This window comes from Agelaius phoeniceus, chromosome 6 (assembly GCF_051311805.1).
Source record: "Agelaius phoeniceus isolate bAgePho1 chromosome 6, bAgePho1.hap1, whole genome shotgun sequence".
Lineage (NCBI taxonomy): Eukaryota > Metazoa > Chordata > Aves > Passeriformes > Icteridae > Agelaius > Agelaius phoeniceus.
Window position 1 is genome coordinate 32,652,523 of NC_135270.1, and position 17,067 is coordinate 32,669,589.

At 34.2% G+C, this 17,067-nt stretch overlaps 1 protein-coding gene across 1 annotated transcript in view; it reads right to left on the bottom strand.

Annotated features, from left to right (window-relative positions):
• RYR3 (ryanodine receptor 3) overlaps positions 1–17,067 on the bottom strand; it is a 196,058-nt gene that overhangs the window by 85,990 nt on the left and 93,001 nt on the right. Inside the window, exons 31-41 of the mRNA XM_077180355.1 lie at positions 16,391–16,427; positions 15,864–16,024; positions 15,275–15,440; positions 12,804–12,890; positions 12,186–12,412; positions 10,265–11,066; positions 9,588–9,788; positions 9,218–9,320; positions 5,238–5,375; positions 2,012–2,285; positions 173–287 (exon numbers count right to left, since the gene is read on the bottom strand). Of these exons, the coding sequence (XP_077036470.1) occupies positions 173–287; positions 2,012–2,285; positions 5,238–5,375; positions 9,218–9,320; positions 9,588–9,788; positions 10,265–11,066; positions 12,186–12,412; positions 12,804–12,890; positions 15,275–15,440; positions 15,864–16,024; positions 16,391–16,427 (2,311 nt within the window). The remainder of the gene's footprint in view (positions 1–172; positions 288–2,011; positions 2,286–5,237; positions 5,376–9,217; positions 9,321–9,587; positions 9,789–10,264; positions 11,067–12,185; positions 12,413–12,803; positions 12,891–15,274; positions 15,441–15,863; positions 16,025–16,390; positions 16,428–17,067) is intronic.

Genomic DNA, 17,067 nt, shown 5'->3' on the forward strand with positions numbered 1-17,067 from the left:
TCTCCCTCTAGTAAAATAAAACAATTCTACTTTTTTCATTAAGGAATACTTTAATTTGGACAAGCAAAATCTAGCTTACATGGGATATATTTTTGTTCACTTATTAAACATCCTAATATATTTTTGGGAAGGTTCAAAATGCAAAACACATAACAAATTGTGGTGAAATTACCTGAGATTTGTCTCCTCCAAGTACATTTACCATCACATCCATAACAGTCTCATGCATGCCCAAGACTCTCATTAAGTTAGGATGCTGATAAAACACCTTGTTGTTCATTATATCCCTAAAATGGAAGAAAAGACGATTTGCTTTTAAGCAACCCCAAATTAATTTAAGTTGAAGCATTGAGATTTCAGAAGTATGCATTCATTGTATTAACATCATTTAAAATTCTTAGAATTCAGCATAATACAAAAGCATCTGTGAACAAAATGTTTCACATTTCAATATGTTGTCATTCCTCTAATTCTTGTAGATTCTTCATAAGAAGAATATTAACCTCAAAATTATTTTGAGATGGCAATTCTTCATCTCTAAATTGCTCCTACCATCTGTTCTGTTTAAATTTAAAAAGAAAAATCTGTGATGATCTAAGTGAAAAAGAATATGTTTTGTTAGGTTTTAAGTTGAGAACAAAGTTCAAGAAAATGAAATCAAATCAATCATATTTCTGCAGTAACCTCTTAATTAATTTCCTCAGATCACAAAGTCAAGATAATAAATAGACTTAGTATTTAAGGTAATCTGTTATATGTATTTCATCACTATTTTCAAATTCTGTCAGAAGTGGCATACAGGTCCATTATGAAGGACTATTTTAACTTTTTCACTCTGCCCACAATTCTCTCAACATTTTCTAGAATCTGCTGTATTGGTTTCATAATCCAGAACACAATTTATGTGTTTCAAAATAATCCAGGGACTAGATTTCAACAGAATCCAGGGATTTCTAACATTTTTGGACAACCTTTTAAAAACACACGGCAAATAACAGGCATCATTCCTGCTTTAAAGAAATACAAAAAACTGAGAATGGATGAGTCTCAATAGAGCACCTCTTGGAAGGTGCTTATAGAGCTTATATCCATACCATCTTTAAGCAAAATTTATCCTTTATCCCTCATATAATTCTCAGCACATTTACAAAATCAGCATCAAGGACAAATTGGGTAATACTGTTGCACACTGCCTACTGAGTCATTGTCATGAATAGATCAATTCATATTAAGAGATTAGTCTTTGCAATTTATACAAAAACAGTATAAATTTTACTTTGAAATAGTAAAAGTAATAGAACTTACAATTGTTGTAAAGGAGAGAATTTTTTTAATATTCCCAAAGAAAGACAAATAAATATGGTTCTCAGGTAACAATACTATAATTCTCTCTCTAAATGCACCATTTTAATTAGAAAAATTTCTTTTCTGTGTTCTTTTTTCCTTCCAAGATTAGATGGCCCAGCCATCATAGTCACACAAGAGGAATAACAAACATGAAAGAATGCACTGCAATACCACTGCTCATCAGAGGTAATTTTATAGCAAAGATGCAGAAAATATCCTCACATCATCTGGTGCTATATAAAGGAAATTCCTTCTGAATTTCCAATTGAAAAGACACCAGCAAGTTTATCCACTCAAACATGAAATATAAAATGGGCTTTAAGTTTGGAAAAAATGCAGTATAGGTAGACACCAGCAAAAATTCTAGTGATCTTTTTCTCCAGAGCTGCTAAAACTTTAAGGTCAAAGCGCCAGGCTTAACTGTAGTAAAAGGAGTCCAATTTCTTTAGATAATGCTTTAGTTCACAGAAACTTTGACCCTTCTGATACTATTAGAGAGATAGCTGGAGCCACCTTGGAAATATATGTGAAAGTGTAAATCACTAGTACATATTTACACTTCAGTACAGCATTAATTTTCATTTAGGAACAAAAATTAGAGGATTTACTAGGATAACAAAAAGCTTCACATCAACTTAAAAACAAAATTCCATTAATTCCATACCCTAATCCATTAATCATTAGCAATTCCTCCTCTTTTCCCATCCTCACACTGAGCAGTGAGCGAATCTGGCCCAGTGCTGCGAGCAGATTAATGGTGTCCTTGACAGAGGCAGCACTAATGGTGTATGCCTTCCTCAGGGCTTGAAGGAGCTCCCCAATGCTGTCATACTGCCTACGAAGGAGGCTGTACATAATCCGAACTAATTCAGGGTCTTGGATCTGATCTTCCTGGGACCAGCGCACCATTGTCTGTGATATGAGCTCTTTCAGTGTAGCTAAAAGCAAAAATACATTACATGTTACTAGCTCTTCCAACAGAAAACATCAAAAACATGTATTATTGTAAAATATGTAACAGGAGACAACAAAGAGGTTGTAAAAACCACAAGCAGACTGAACAGGTTTTTTAAATTGGAAAAGTAACTTTCAAATTTTTCAAGATAAATGTAATGTTCTTGGGAGATAGAAAACAATAAACATCTACTTAGGGTTCAAGTCCACACCAGCACTGTTCACAATGAAAACCTTTAATTTACCATGATTTTGAGAATCATCCTTGTAAACAAAATGTTGCATTAGGCTTTCAATTTATTTCTTATTTCTAGATCAAGTCACTGTTACTTGGTAATGCACTTTCTAAAAATATTGTATTGTTTGCAACTACAGAATAAAAATTGCTTGATACACCTGTATTGTAGACATTGCAAATTCAGTGATGCTGAAAACAGTTTTGCTGTGCCCAAAGTTTAGGGAATTTACCTGAAAACTCGACACAAGTTCCAGTCCTTTTTCCAACAAATGTTCATGCTTGATATCAAGCAGAACAGGAATAACCACCCTACCTCATAAAACGATGCAAATTTCTTTCTTCTATCACCAGCAAACATACCCCTTGACTTTCCCAAAGTTCTTCCAAAGGCATGAACACTCCCACTTTCCATCACTAAAGTGTTTATAGATAGTGTAGATCCATTGGGGTTTGTGTGTATGCTATTCTTTCACTTGCTAACACTTCTTTCTTAGCTTATTTAATATTGTATTTATGCAAACCTATCATTAATTCTAAGGTTCTGTTCCATAATTAGGCTTTCAACCTGTGGGAACAAATTCTGCACTTCACAGAGATAGCCCTACTCTTAGCATGTCATGGCTTATCTCAGTTTTCACTTGATGGATACAAAATCCTATAATCATTATTAATAATAATTATTTGCCTCTATGTGTTTATTTGCAGAGTTCTAACTTGTTTTTAAATACAAAATTTACTGATTCATAATTAATACTAGGTTGAAATTGCTGGCATTCCTCACTTGGGTAAAAGATTGTTTGTGATAATAACTGAATGTAAGCTTAGAGTAAAGGAAGATTTATTTGTAGCAAATAGTTCCTTCTTATGAATATTCACACTGAGTATGTATGACTAAAACCAAGACACTCAAGGCCAGAGATTTTAATCTTGGAAATAGGTACACATCGTGCACACCACCACACCTCCTCATGCACATAAAAGGATTGGGGATACCTCTGACATCCATTTCCTTTAATCTCTGAATTCCAAATTTCCTGATGCATAAAGGGGAAGTGCACACATGGACTAAAAACCTCAGAGTGTCCAGCTACAGTCAAGTATATAACATAATAAATCTATATTATTTTTCATCATGCTTTGAATGACTTAATCCATGTGCATATTTGTACTATGCATCACTCCAGGGCCATTCTTTAGGCCCAAGCCCAAAGAAATCACCTGAAATTTCTAGAAAAATAGACACTATAGGATCATTTTCCAACCCACATTTCTTGTAACCCAAAGTTCTGGTACATGAAATAAGTGAACTGCTCTGTTCCAAGGACCAAACAGCATGTGCCCTGAGGCCTTATGAGTGAATACTTCCTGATTCATGACAATAGAATCCACATGAAACCTAGAGAAGAAATGATACTACCAGGTACTGAATAGCTCCTGCTACTATTAAAGAGAAAGCAGATGCTAACAGATGAGTCACTGGAGAATGAAGCCCTGCTTCATGCAGCATATCAGATTGTTACAAGATTTAATGTACTTTAAACACATTAACAAGCTTAACAGACCAAAATATGCCTTCAGACCAGGCAAACACTCTAAGGTGCTTTCCAGAGCAAGCAGATCATATAAGAAGTGTCATGAGTTATAAAATAATTTTGCTGTCTAACCTCCACAGAACTCTTAATTATTGAGCCTGAAATAAATTAACCATTCCACATCTCTACATGGGCCTATTGACAAACTGAACAACTTGGAAAAAAAAAGAGAACTGTTACTGGTTGACCAACCTGAAGTCACTTGGAGAATCCTGCACATGATATCTGTATGGTGGTACAGAAATTTAGAGCTAGAGCCCCAATCTTGATTCAGAAAGGCAAGAAGAAACCTAAAAAAAAAGTGTCCTAAAGGAAGACCTGGAGAAATTTGGCTTTTTGCCTTAATTGTTCCTTACCATCCCTAGTCACTACTAAGGTTTGAAAACTCATATCAACAGCAAAGACAAAACTTGTGAGATTCATACCATACATCACCCTCACTGGGATGAATTCTCATGTGGCATGTGAGCACAGTGGCAATGAGAATCAGGTGAGTTGTTCAAAGAGGCTCAACTAAAAGCTTGTGCAAATAGTTGAGGAATTGCAAGCACAGAACCAATCTCACCTGCATAGACCATGAACACCCTTCGCATCTTATGGAAGAGGGTATGAGAATGGATATGTACAGGAGTACTGCTAAGAATAAGAAGTTTGTGATTACAAGTGTTTTGGGGGGATTATGTGCTTGTCTGTATTTGCATCTATATGAAAAGGTAATAGAAGGAAATGGACATAAGCTCTTAAGAAGAATTTTTACATTTAAAAAAACCCCATAAAAATTAGATCTTCCCAAGTTTAGAATGCTTGAGTCTAGACTATTGTGCCATAATCAGCTTTTCACAGTTCTTTATAAAGAATATGTAAATTTTCAACCCCAGAGTTAATGATCTGGATCTAAAATCTTCCACTCATTTTAATTTCTTGTTTAAAAACGCATCTGAGGTGTTCCATATACAGAATAATAGTTCTAAGAGGTAGAAGAAACTTAAACAGGCAGTGTCCTTCTTCAGCCCCTTATAAAATTTTATTAGAAAATACACTCCTGTTGACTTTGTAAAATTTTAACATTTGCACCATGAAAGCATTTATATGGAAAGAAAACTTACTAGGAGCTTTCTCTTCTTCTTCCTTAGGCTCCAATTTTTCTGCTTTTGGTGGACCTTTGATTTTGTACATTAATGAACGGAGTTTGCCAGTCAAGGAGGAATCTTCTTCTTCCTCTTCCTCTTCTTCTAGTGGAATACCTTAGCATAAAATAAAATTGGTTAGTAACAAAACTTAATGTTTGAAGTTTAACTCCCCCAATATTTAAAGAATATTAAAATTGCTATAGGAATATTGATTTTTTTCACCAGCAAATTTCATACAGGATAAAAGAAGTAGTAAGGCCAGCAGGTTTAACACACAGTACCAGAAGCACTCCTCAAATTATCTTCATTTCAGTACACATACTTCTTACATCCAGATTTATAGTATTCATTTTTCACTATTATGACCAAAGAGGTGGTACTTTTTTAAGAGTCTACTATGGCAATTAAGTATGACTCACAGCCATATTTGATTAAATATGTGATCCTTTGTTTCATATTGCATAATGTAGGCTAAAGAAAGAAGTGTATGGCTATATCTTACAATACAGTACAGTTTTTCCATCAAGATATTTAGCAGCCATAAACAAATATATTAACTGAATTTAACTGAATTTAAAGCTCTAAGAAGGCAGACATTCAGAGATTATGTGGATAATACATGCTTTTCATGAAAATGTATACAATGAGGCAGGATGTCATTTTACCAGGTGGTTTAATACCTGGTAAAATGACGAGTTTAATTCAGTTCAGTTCACTACACTGCTTCACAACCATTCAAAGTCTCTCACACTTCTTAGTGATCATCAGACAACACATGTGTTATGTGCAGAAGCAAAGAACAACTAAGCAGGCTCTCTCCAGATCAGAGATTGTGCCAAACTGAAATGTAAGCTTTTGCAGTTTGTTTGTCAAAGAGAAATTGAGAAAAGGAAAAGTTTTTCAGACAGGATACTAGACCTAGAACTGAAGCAGGGGGGAAAAGAAGAAACTACGGTAGCTAAAACTGGTCCTAAACAGTTAACTAAGAAAGAAAATAGAACAGACACATGGTAACAAGCTGGAGAAACTTTGCTGCCAGCAGCTACAAAAAGGGGAGGGGCAATTATGACTAGGAGTGACTAAGTGATAAAATTCAAAGGCACTGAGAGGGAATGAAAGAAGTCAAAATTGAAATTGGACAGTACGTACAGAATTTAAGAAATGGGATAAGTGGAACTGGCTTGGCAAAATGAAAAGTTAAGAAGGGATACAGTTAGTCTGAAAGAAAGTAAGAACAGGAAATGTCACCAGCAATGAAAGGAAAGAGAAAGCAGACAAGGATATTAAAGGAACAAATATCTGGCATTGAAATAAACCCTGGGTTCTGAACACAAGAGAAGGACACTGGGAGAGGAGCTCTGAAGAAGTTAAAATGGACAGAGAGAAGGAAATGCACTGGTGTCATGAGTTAAAACAGTGTTGGACTGGGGTAGATGAGGTCTGTGACTCCTCCAGGTGGGGTCTCATCTACTCTTCCATGTCACTCATTCTGCATCATCTTAGAGTTGCAATCCATTCAGAGCTGACTGTCTGCTGTTGCTACTGGCTAACTGCTTCCTTCAAGTGGCAGAGGTCTGTGCACTGTGATGGTTTCAACCCAGGTAACTGTCAGTTTGATATGATGCTACCAAATATGCTGTAAATTTGCTTGGTTCTTTATAAGCAAGAAACTGCACATAAAAATATGATTGAGGACCATTATTTTGCTAGCAAAATTAACCACTCCCTGTTACGACGTGCTAGGATTAAGACTGCCTGAGAAACTATTTGCTTATATTCATTATGAAGAAGCCTTTAATTACTTGATTGCATACATAGTTTTCCACTTAGATGGGAAAGTATACTTAGTACTAAAAAGCTGATTAAACATTCCAAGCAGAACTCCTATTCATTTAATCTGCAGCTGTGATTGCTTAGTACTGATTTTCAGGACCAAGTCAGGACACAGATAATGAGGAGCATTTATCCACAGCAACCACCTCTGATAAATCTGTACAAAGTAATGAATATGGTTTTGCATAGAATCCAGAGGATCTTTAAACTGTTTTAATAATGAGACAGTGTTTTGTCTGTCTTGAGCTCTCATTCAAAATACACATGTAGTACACAAAATACAGAACATAGTAAACAAATAGTAAAAGTGCATCCCTAAAAAGCAAAATCTCAATGCATACACTAAACAGTGTTTCACTTCATGAGACATGAAGATTGATCAGGAGCTGAAATAACTCAATGATCATAGCAGCAACAAGGTTTTAAATTAAAATTAATTGATTGTGGTGTTAAGACATTTCCAAGTTGTAGGGCTTTCATAATCTCCATCCTGGAGTCTTAGAGTACTCTGTGCTGCCAAATGGGCATTACCTTTGGAAACCAGAGGTCAGATCAAGGGCTAAGCCAAATGGGCATTACCTTTGGAAACCAGAGGTCAGATCAAGGGCTAAGTGACTGAACAATGGAGGTAGCTCTAATAATCTTTTATAATAGATGTAATAAAAAAAGAGAGAAAGAGGAGTAAATAGGAGGATACTAACTATTCACTTTAACACTTGAAAGAAAAATTATGGAATGAAAAAAACAGTTTTTGGTAAGCACTTAGAAGAAATGATGAATAACAATTAATAGAGGATTGTGAAAAACAAGTAATGATAAACCATCTAAATTTCTGCCTTACAGACACAAATCTTGATTTTAAGACTTCTAATACTGTCTTGTAATACACCCTCAGAAGTAAACAGATGGAGCACAGCTTAGATACCTGCAGACCTACTCATCTTTGGCTGAGGATAAGGCTGAGGTAGTTGAAAAATTACAATTGACTTATCAGGACATCACAGCTTGCTGGTTGCTTGAGATTCTAAGAGGGTACTCAGATATAGCAGTGCAAAATAACATCAGAAGCCTTAACAATACAAGCACAGAATGGTATAGGAGGCACCATGCCTCCAAACAGAAAACAGAAAGTAATTACAGGTCATTAAAACAGTACAATTCCATGAGCCAGGTAACACTGGTTTTAGGGATAACCAGCACAGGAAGATTTATCAGACTGTATTGGTAAACATTTGGTAATGACCTCAAGCAAGAAGGTGGATGAGGGAGAACTAACCAATAGGAATATCATGCCCTTCCTGAGGAAGAGATTGAGATGCTGTCAACTCACTGTAATGACATTGGCCCCTTCTTTTTGGACAAGATGGATGCCAAAAACCATAGAACTAAGCAATACACTGGAAGAGTAACTATGAATATATCTACTAAGTAGGTAGATGGAAAAAGCTTGTTTATTTCAGTTTTAACTGCATAATTGCTGGCAATGAACAGTAATAATTAGATGACTCAGACTACAAATGTTAATAATTTCATGACTGTCTGAATTAGACTAAGATCTCAACAAACTCAATAAACTAACAAAAAAATAGACGTCAAAAGACCCACATAAAATTGTACAGGAAATCCAAATTAAATGAATGGGGACAGTTCAAGCATGCAGTGCTAGTGTTTTGTAATGACTGACTCTCACAGTTATGCATACAAGAGGAAACTAAGCTAAAGCAGGCAGAGAACTCCACATGTGCTTTTTTTAAAGTTTAATTTCTGATCTCAGCTTTGCAGCAATTTTGTTCCCTCAATACCTTTTATCTGTATGTACTCATACATGTGCTTATATAAACTTTTTAAAGTAAGCCAACCTACTTGTTTGGATTATTTTTTCTCCAGTAAGTCTAAAACTGGTATATAGACAATATTTAATAGAGATTTAACAGTGAAACTTAAAACCATGCACAGGCTTCCCAAGTTTTTGTAACATACACTGAAGTTTGTCACTAAAGTCGCTTTGTAGGTACTTTGTAAAGTCACTTTGATAAAAAACCTCTCATGCTAGTATATTTTTCAACTGATCCGTCAAGTGCCAAAAACACAAACAAAACCTGTATCAACAACTTGCCACTCACCACAGTGAATTAGAAGATCATCATGAAATTCATATAGCTCCTCCCGAATCTCCTCTGGACAGGGACAATCCTCTCCCAGTTGAAAATTCAGCAACATATTAATCTTTAAGGGATATAAAACACAGTTAAAACAGTGAAATAGCCTAGGACATATTCTAGTATATAGCCATACTTTACCTGTTTATAACTTCAGTTTACAGCACAAGTTCTAGAACACAAGTTTCAACATTCTCACATTCAATATTTTGTGGCATGGAATAAATTTATTTTCAAATTAATTTTGGTTCTCCAGTGAGTCAGGACTTTATTTCGTCATCATAAAGAGTTTTTTTTAATCTTTAATTCAATCTTTTTTTTTTTATAATATTACCTGCTCTTGAGGAGGAGACCGAAATTCTTTAGTCTTCTTGGCAGTCAATGCAGCAGACATGTTCAAGGCTTGCATGAGTTCATTGTACCTGTATTTCTGGTTGTACTGCAATTTTGATACATAACGGTCTGCAAACGATACAATTGCTTCCACTCTATGTTGTAGTTCACAGTCACAAAAATAATTGAGTAAATGACACATCTAGGGTAGAGAAAATAGACAATCTCAACAGCTTTACAAACACTGGGGGAGGACTTGAGCACATACTATACACTGCATCAGACTGTAAAAATGAGAGATATTTTTTTCCATATTTTTGTTTCAACACCTTGAAGAATACAAAAATGGTGGTTTCATTATCTGATTGAGACTACATTGCACGCACAATCTATCACTCCATGCACTCAAAATATCTAGAAATCACATACTAGTTTGGCTTGGAGGGGTCCTTTAAAGATTGTCTTATCTAACCCTCTGTTTTTTATTAAATAAGTATGTATTCACAAATCTGTTTGAGTGTAGATAGATGTAGAAAGAACTGCATCATCATCAATTTTTTTTTTAAATTAATTTGAAGTTTTAAGGCAAAGTGGAATTAAGGACCTTCACAACAAAAAACACAATCCTTTTTTCATCAAGAATAGAATATAAGTAACATATTTATAATAAATGATCACCTGAAGTTTAACAGATTCTGGTAATCTTGTCTGCAACAAGCCCTTTGCAGGAGCTTTTGTTTGTTTGATTGCTTTCTCCCCAGCTTCTACAGCTTTTTCTTCAACTTGGGTCACTTCTTCTTTCTCTGTCCTTTCTTCTGTTTCTTCCTTGTGGTCTCCAAACACAGTGGGATCAATGAGGAGTAACACCTGCTTCACATCATCATCATCAAAAACACCCATCACAAGCAGTGTTGCTATCAGTTTAAGAACAGGAACGAACTGGAATGCAACCTGTCCTCCAACAGGGTCTCGTATGTGACTCCCACTGCACTGCACTGCCTCTGTCAACATACTTATGGCCTTGTATTTAAGTATCTCCAGGGGTATCTCTGGGATAGATGTCTGATGATCTTCGCTGGTCGCAATAAAGCATGGAGCAGAAAAATTAAAGGCTGGTTTAAGACAAGTGCTAAGCCCCACTCCAGGTAAACCATGCTTCTTTGTTTCATCAGGATATAATTTAATATTTCGAGTTTCATCTGTAACTGGAATGATAAACTCATTGCTCATCATGAGCTTGGCTTGCTTGGCATGCTCCAAGTGAATACTAATGAGCAAGTCGTAGAATCCAGAACGCAGAAGTCCAGGTAAGTATTGATTATCTATTGTGAAAAATAGCTGAGATACATCCACATGGCTACAAAGTGCATAAGCAACTCTAGTGTTACCTAGAGCACTAACTGAGCTGTAGAGCTTTAATGTGTGATAGTGAAACATCATCAAATCTTCTTGTTCACATAGTTCCAAAATATCAACACATCTGTTATGAAATAAAGAAACAGAACACCAGTCAATTCCATGAAAAAAGACTTTGAAAAAGGAAAGTTCTATCATCTCTGAACATTTTGATACTAAGATTAGTTAGTATCAACTTTTATATTAGTGGTTTGAAGAGGAACATTTTCTCAGTTCCTTTTCAAACCACTAATATAAAGATTGATACTAATTACTCTTAGTGTGGACATCATTAAAACACAATAAATGGTGGAAATAATTTATTGAGACTGTTTAAAATTATTACTCCACAGGAAAAAAAAACCCACCAAAATCTAAGATGGAGGTGCTTCTTTGGAATCAATTGTAAATTAGAACTTGTTTTTAAAATAGGCATATTAGGCTTGCTGAAAATCTGCATTACTACCATTCCCAAACACTGCCTTTGTAGTTTTCCCAGGATTGCTGGTTCATTTTTTCCACAAAACACAGTGTTTTTCACTCTTTCCTTGAATTCATCTTTATTAACAATAAATAAAATTGAGTTTTGAATCATTAAAAGAAATTTAATAATTAATAATAAAAGTACAGCTGTTAAATGATCTTTCTGCTATGCTTTTGCTGATAGTTTGATTTTTCACTGGTAATTACATTTGACATTTGGATAGATCTTTATTATCCTCACTCTGAAGATAAAACTTAATGAAACTCAAAGAAAGGCATGATCTTATCAATAAGAACATAATAATTTATTTCATGTAAATTCAGTGCAGATGTAACAGGAAGAGATTACAGGTTTCTATTACAGAAAAAAATGGCAAAATAGTACTTGCATGTTCTTAATGCTTGTTTTTCTCAAGCTGAGAAAAATCTCCATGTTTAAAGACATACAGATTTAAGAGATGCCATTTTAATTTAAATTTAAATAAAACCAAATAGTCATGCTTTCTTTTAGGCATGCAAAACTTGGTACATGTCATTAAAGTTCAGCCTCCTGTATTGACTTAAGTTTCATGAATACAATAATATCTAATATGATATCAGGTAGGATCAGAAATTCTCAACAGCTATAATTATTCAGAAAGGCAGGTTTAATCAATACACTGACACCTTTTTTCAGTATATTTTGTCCACATCAATTAATTTTATCTCATTTTCAGCATACCTGTTTTCCTCTGGGATATGAAGTGCCATCATCTGCAGAGGTTCCAAGCACTGCACGACCCAGCCATGACGCTCACTGACACGCTCAGTTTCTACTCTGAGGAAGCTGTTTGGCATCCGGCTCCATAAAACTGGTGTGATTGTTTGTACATCAAGGCGGGGGGGACACTGAGGAATAGGATTTCTTTCTTCACTTTTAAAAATTGCTGCTGACAAAGGCATGGTGTTCTGAAACAAACATATGTATTAATTATTTTTGAAACATGTAATTATTAATAAAACCATAACACCAAAAGGAAGTATAACTTTTAAATAAAAAGCAAATTATAGAAAGGTAGAAGTTATTGCAACATACAAAATCCATTAAAATCCCCCAGCATTAATGGTGTTATCCTCAAACAATATTAGTTTATTTTGACATTTGCAGATAATCAATTAACTGCATATAATAACAACATTTACAGAAGTAAACGTAGAAGTCAAATTACAAGTCATGCCTTTGATTCAACCTTCCTAAGCAAATTTAACTGAGCAGGAATTTACATGGAAATAAACAGATTTAAAAGAGCACATTTACATAAAGATTGCCTTTCTATAGAATACAAAAAATACTTCCTACCTTTAATTTGCCAAGTTCAAACTGAATCAAGTTAGTGCTTGTAGGCTGTAAAAAAGCTGCTGGAAAAAGCTTGGTGTTTGGTTCAACCTAGAAGTGAAATGAGATTAAATTTATTTTAAATTAAAAAAAAATCTCTCTGAATAAGATATAAAATAAATACTGTATATCTTACACTTCATTATCAAATAATTTATATAATTTACTAAATAAAGTGTTGAATAGTGTCTACCTATAATACAGTAAAGTATTTGCAGTTATCGTCATAGGACCACCTGGTTTTTGAGACGGGTGTTTTGTAGCCTTATGTGCTCTCAACACCAATAGGAGGAACCATTGCCATAAAATAAAGAATTAGAAATAAAATTATAGAACAGTATATTAATTTTAAAAATTCAGTGCTCCAGGGTGGCTGAAAAAAGTACATCTCTGCAATTCAGTCAAAGTTTCAGAAGTTCAATTAAATATATTAATCACATCATGGTGCATTTTGTGTATCATGTGCAGACACTGTACATAATAAGGACAACTACAATATTTGTGCTGTGAAGAAGTACAACTCCTAACTTTGAGGACAACAATCTATCAAAACTATGACTATGGACATAGACAAAATAATATAGAGGTAGGTATTACCATTCCAACCTTTTTGATAAGTTTAAAAAACCATAACCCCAAATCCAGAAAAAAAAGGCATTCTGTTCTGATTGCTGTTTTGGGTTTTTTCCTGAATATCACCATGGCATTCAATAGTTAGATCAAGAACTACAGAAAAATTAATTTCCTCTCTTAAATACGTTGACCTATAGGCCTTTTAAAATGAAAACAACAAACAAATATTGTCCTTCTATTTCAGTTAAGAAAGCTGAAATGTATATACGAGCTCTAAGACTAGATTACCAAGACCAGACAAATATAAATTATTTGTGGCAGTTGGAGTGAGAGATTTGATTTATTAAAATATTTTAAAGGTCTTACTTTATTGTAAAAATATTCAAGACATGGAAATGAAAACTACATAATATTATTTTCATTACTTTCAAAAAGAGAGAAAATAATTAAATTACTCAGAGTAAGCTAAAATTTCAAAATATTTCACCCTTATTTGCAACAATTTTGTTGGTTTATACTATTTTATATCTACAGAAAATGCTGGATAGTCTCATTTTTCAGCAGACCAGGTGTAACAGGTTTCTTGAGAAAATATTTCCTAAAAGAACTTCTGGTGTTTTTCCATGAAAAAGAGAAGAAACAGAGGAGAAATAATGGTATTCTGTGAGATAGTTTTACATTTAGTACATAGAACATGATTATATTAATTGTAAATCATATAAGGAAAAACCTGAAAGTGTTATTTACACTAAATTCAATAACATGCATCTTCCACATCTGTCTTTTCATACATCTCCTAGCAAGATAAGAAGAACAGCTAAAGGCTGTCAATGAAGAAAACCCCACAAATATCCACTGCAAAGAAACACACCAAAGTTTCATGGGTTTGCTCAGAAGCTTTTGTATTGATTTGTATCTGGTTAGAAAAACAACAAAGCTTAAGCACTTTAACCACCTGTTTTCTTTTGCCAGTGTGCTGACATTCAATATTCTCCCAGAGTGGCACTGAAGTTACTGGCCATTATTACAAAATATTCCAAAATCACAACTACTAGATAACCTCCCACCCCCATGTACAGGCTGTGTGCAGCCCTGCCACACTTGTTTTCAATGGAGTCAGTATAAAAGTTCCATTAAATCTAGGTACATAACATTACAGTTTTGTCTGCATTACACATTTGAGAGGGCTGACATAGAAGAAAGCAATGAATTGTTGCTAAGACTGGACAACCTCTTCCACAGTAAGGGCTTTACTATGGACAACTGATGTTACTGAGCGGAAATCTCAACAATCTGGTGCTGAAAACTCCTGTCAACCACTGATCCACTTTTAAAATGACATCATGTTTTGATGGTATCAATAACATTTAGGGCTCACCCCACTTATTTTGGCTTTCTGCATTAATGCATATTTGAATTTTAGGTTTTGAAACTTATCAAATCACAAAGTCACCAAATCACAGCTATCTGCAGAAGACACAAACCCTGGTAATAATGAACTAAATTTTTCTTCTTATTTCATATCAAAAATTATATATAAAGTCTAATTTTGACCTTCTGCTAGTTTAAATATTTATTTCCCCTTTATTGTATGATAGATTCAAATTGAAAAAACAATTTAAAGAATTAACTTTATTAATCAAGATTCTGAACTGCACAGAGATGTAAAAAAAAATATTTATCCAAACATACTGAAACAACTCAAAAAACATAGCCTTAAAAGGAGTGAGAAAAAGAGGGATAAACCAGAATGGCATAGGAAAATACATTATCATTGCACAAATGGTATCCAGTTAGATTTCTGGAAAAGTAGCATAAAAACAAGAATCTTACTAGATAGCTCCCTGAAAATTTGATAATACCTGATAACAAGTGCCAAGCTCTCTTCCATTGGCTGTGAATGACACCATTCCAGTAGCCAGGTCAACAAAGCATCCAATTTCTATATCAACATTACTGCGACCTGATCTCTGGGAATTAGCAATTGCATCTCCCCCCCAAACCATGTAGCAGTTGCTGCGCTTCACACTGAAAGAGCAACAAGAACAAAGCATAGGTCACACTGAACTTGGTGGACATGCACTTTTCAATGGAGGAATACCTTTTTTTCCTTTTCATAGTTATGAAAAAATTTCACAGGCTTCTGTGTGCACTTGTTAGTTACAGTTAAACAAACTGTTTCATCCATAGATATTAAACTAAAGAAGCATCTTTCATTTAAAATTCTTTCCAAAAGAAATTTCCCTCGCAAGGGAACATTAATGATAAATTCACTTTAACATGTCTATCTAAAACACATTCATATATAAATGAGCACAGAAAACTCACTCCATAATCAATTTTCTTATTAGTTTAAATTAGTATTTAAATTATCATCGAGCTAATGAACATCTGACTTTTAGACAACAGTATTAAAATAAAAACTTTAACACACTATGAATAATTCCTTACCTTTCATGAACCCTGCCTCTCTCATCGCCTAAAGTAACTGTCACTGTACAATTTTTATTTAGGTCAAAATTCTCACTGTAAAAATGATAGTCTGGTGTTACCCAGCCAACCCAGACAGAGGATGGGTCTTGGCCAGCAAATATCCGTAGTGAGTAAAAATACTGAAAGGAGGAAAAGAGCATATTAGTAATAGAAATTTAAAGTATTTTATCAAGGAATAATCAAATCTCCTATATATCAAACTTCAATAATAGTAATTCACATTCTTCTAATAAGTAATTTTAAATACCCCTAATAAAAAAAAAACAGACTAGTGTTTTAATTTGATGAGGTTTATGTTTACACAAGTTGCAAATAACGTGGCTCTGGACATCATTATTTAGAAACAGTGTTATATCATAAAAAATTATTAAAAAGGCTTCTTTCAACACATTGATTTCTAATGAACATTGATTTCTAATGAACATGTTGCCACAAATCTACTTCAAAACTTCAGAAGAATTAAGCATCTCAACATATTTACTTACTGTAGTAGAAGGAGGAGCAATTTCTTGGCTGTGCTTTCTACAGATAAAGGAAAATCAGTGAATAATTAAATAAAAAAGAGTAGTGGAAAAATTAGTCATTATTAGGCTAAGTATACTTAAAAGCTAACTACTGTAAGTCAGCTTACTAGCTAACCACTTGGCACTGAGTATGCATTAGCAAAGACTGTACAGGATACAAATATACAAGTAAAATAGTTGATTGCAATTAAGGTAGAGAGTGGGAGAAGAGGCAGATTTAGAGCAGTAAAATAAAGATAGAGGTAACTCAGAAAGGTGCAGTGCCCATTAATACCCGGTATCTTTAAAAAACTTCCCCACAATCCTTTTTCTTTTAATGAATTAGCATTTTTATGGTAGCAATGAGTTATTGAGCAATGATGTTGGTGAGCAATAATCCAAAGGGCAAAAGACTCTGAGCTGGTTTTCCAGCCTAGCTTTTGCAAATCATAATAATTCAGAAGAAAATGGAGCTGCTTAGGCAAAGATCTATAGACCTTGTGATGCACCTATTTAGAAAAGGTCCTCTCTTGTCTGGACACAGCATTTCATGGTAATCTGTTCTTAGTGCACAGAAATTTTGAGTATACAATAATAAAGAATAATATAACAATACATTTACACTGAAAGCATGAAGTAGGATAACCAAACCCAAGTCT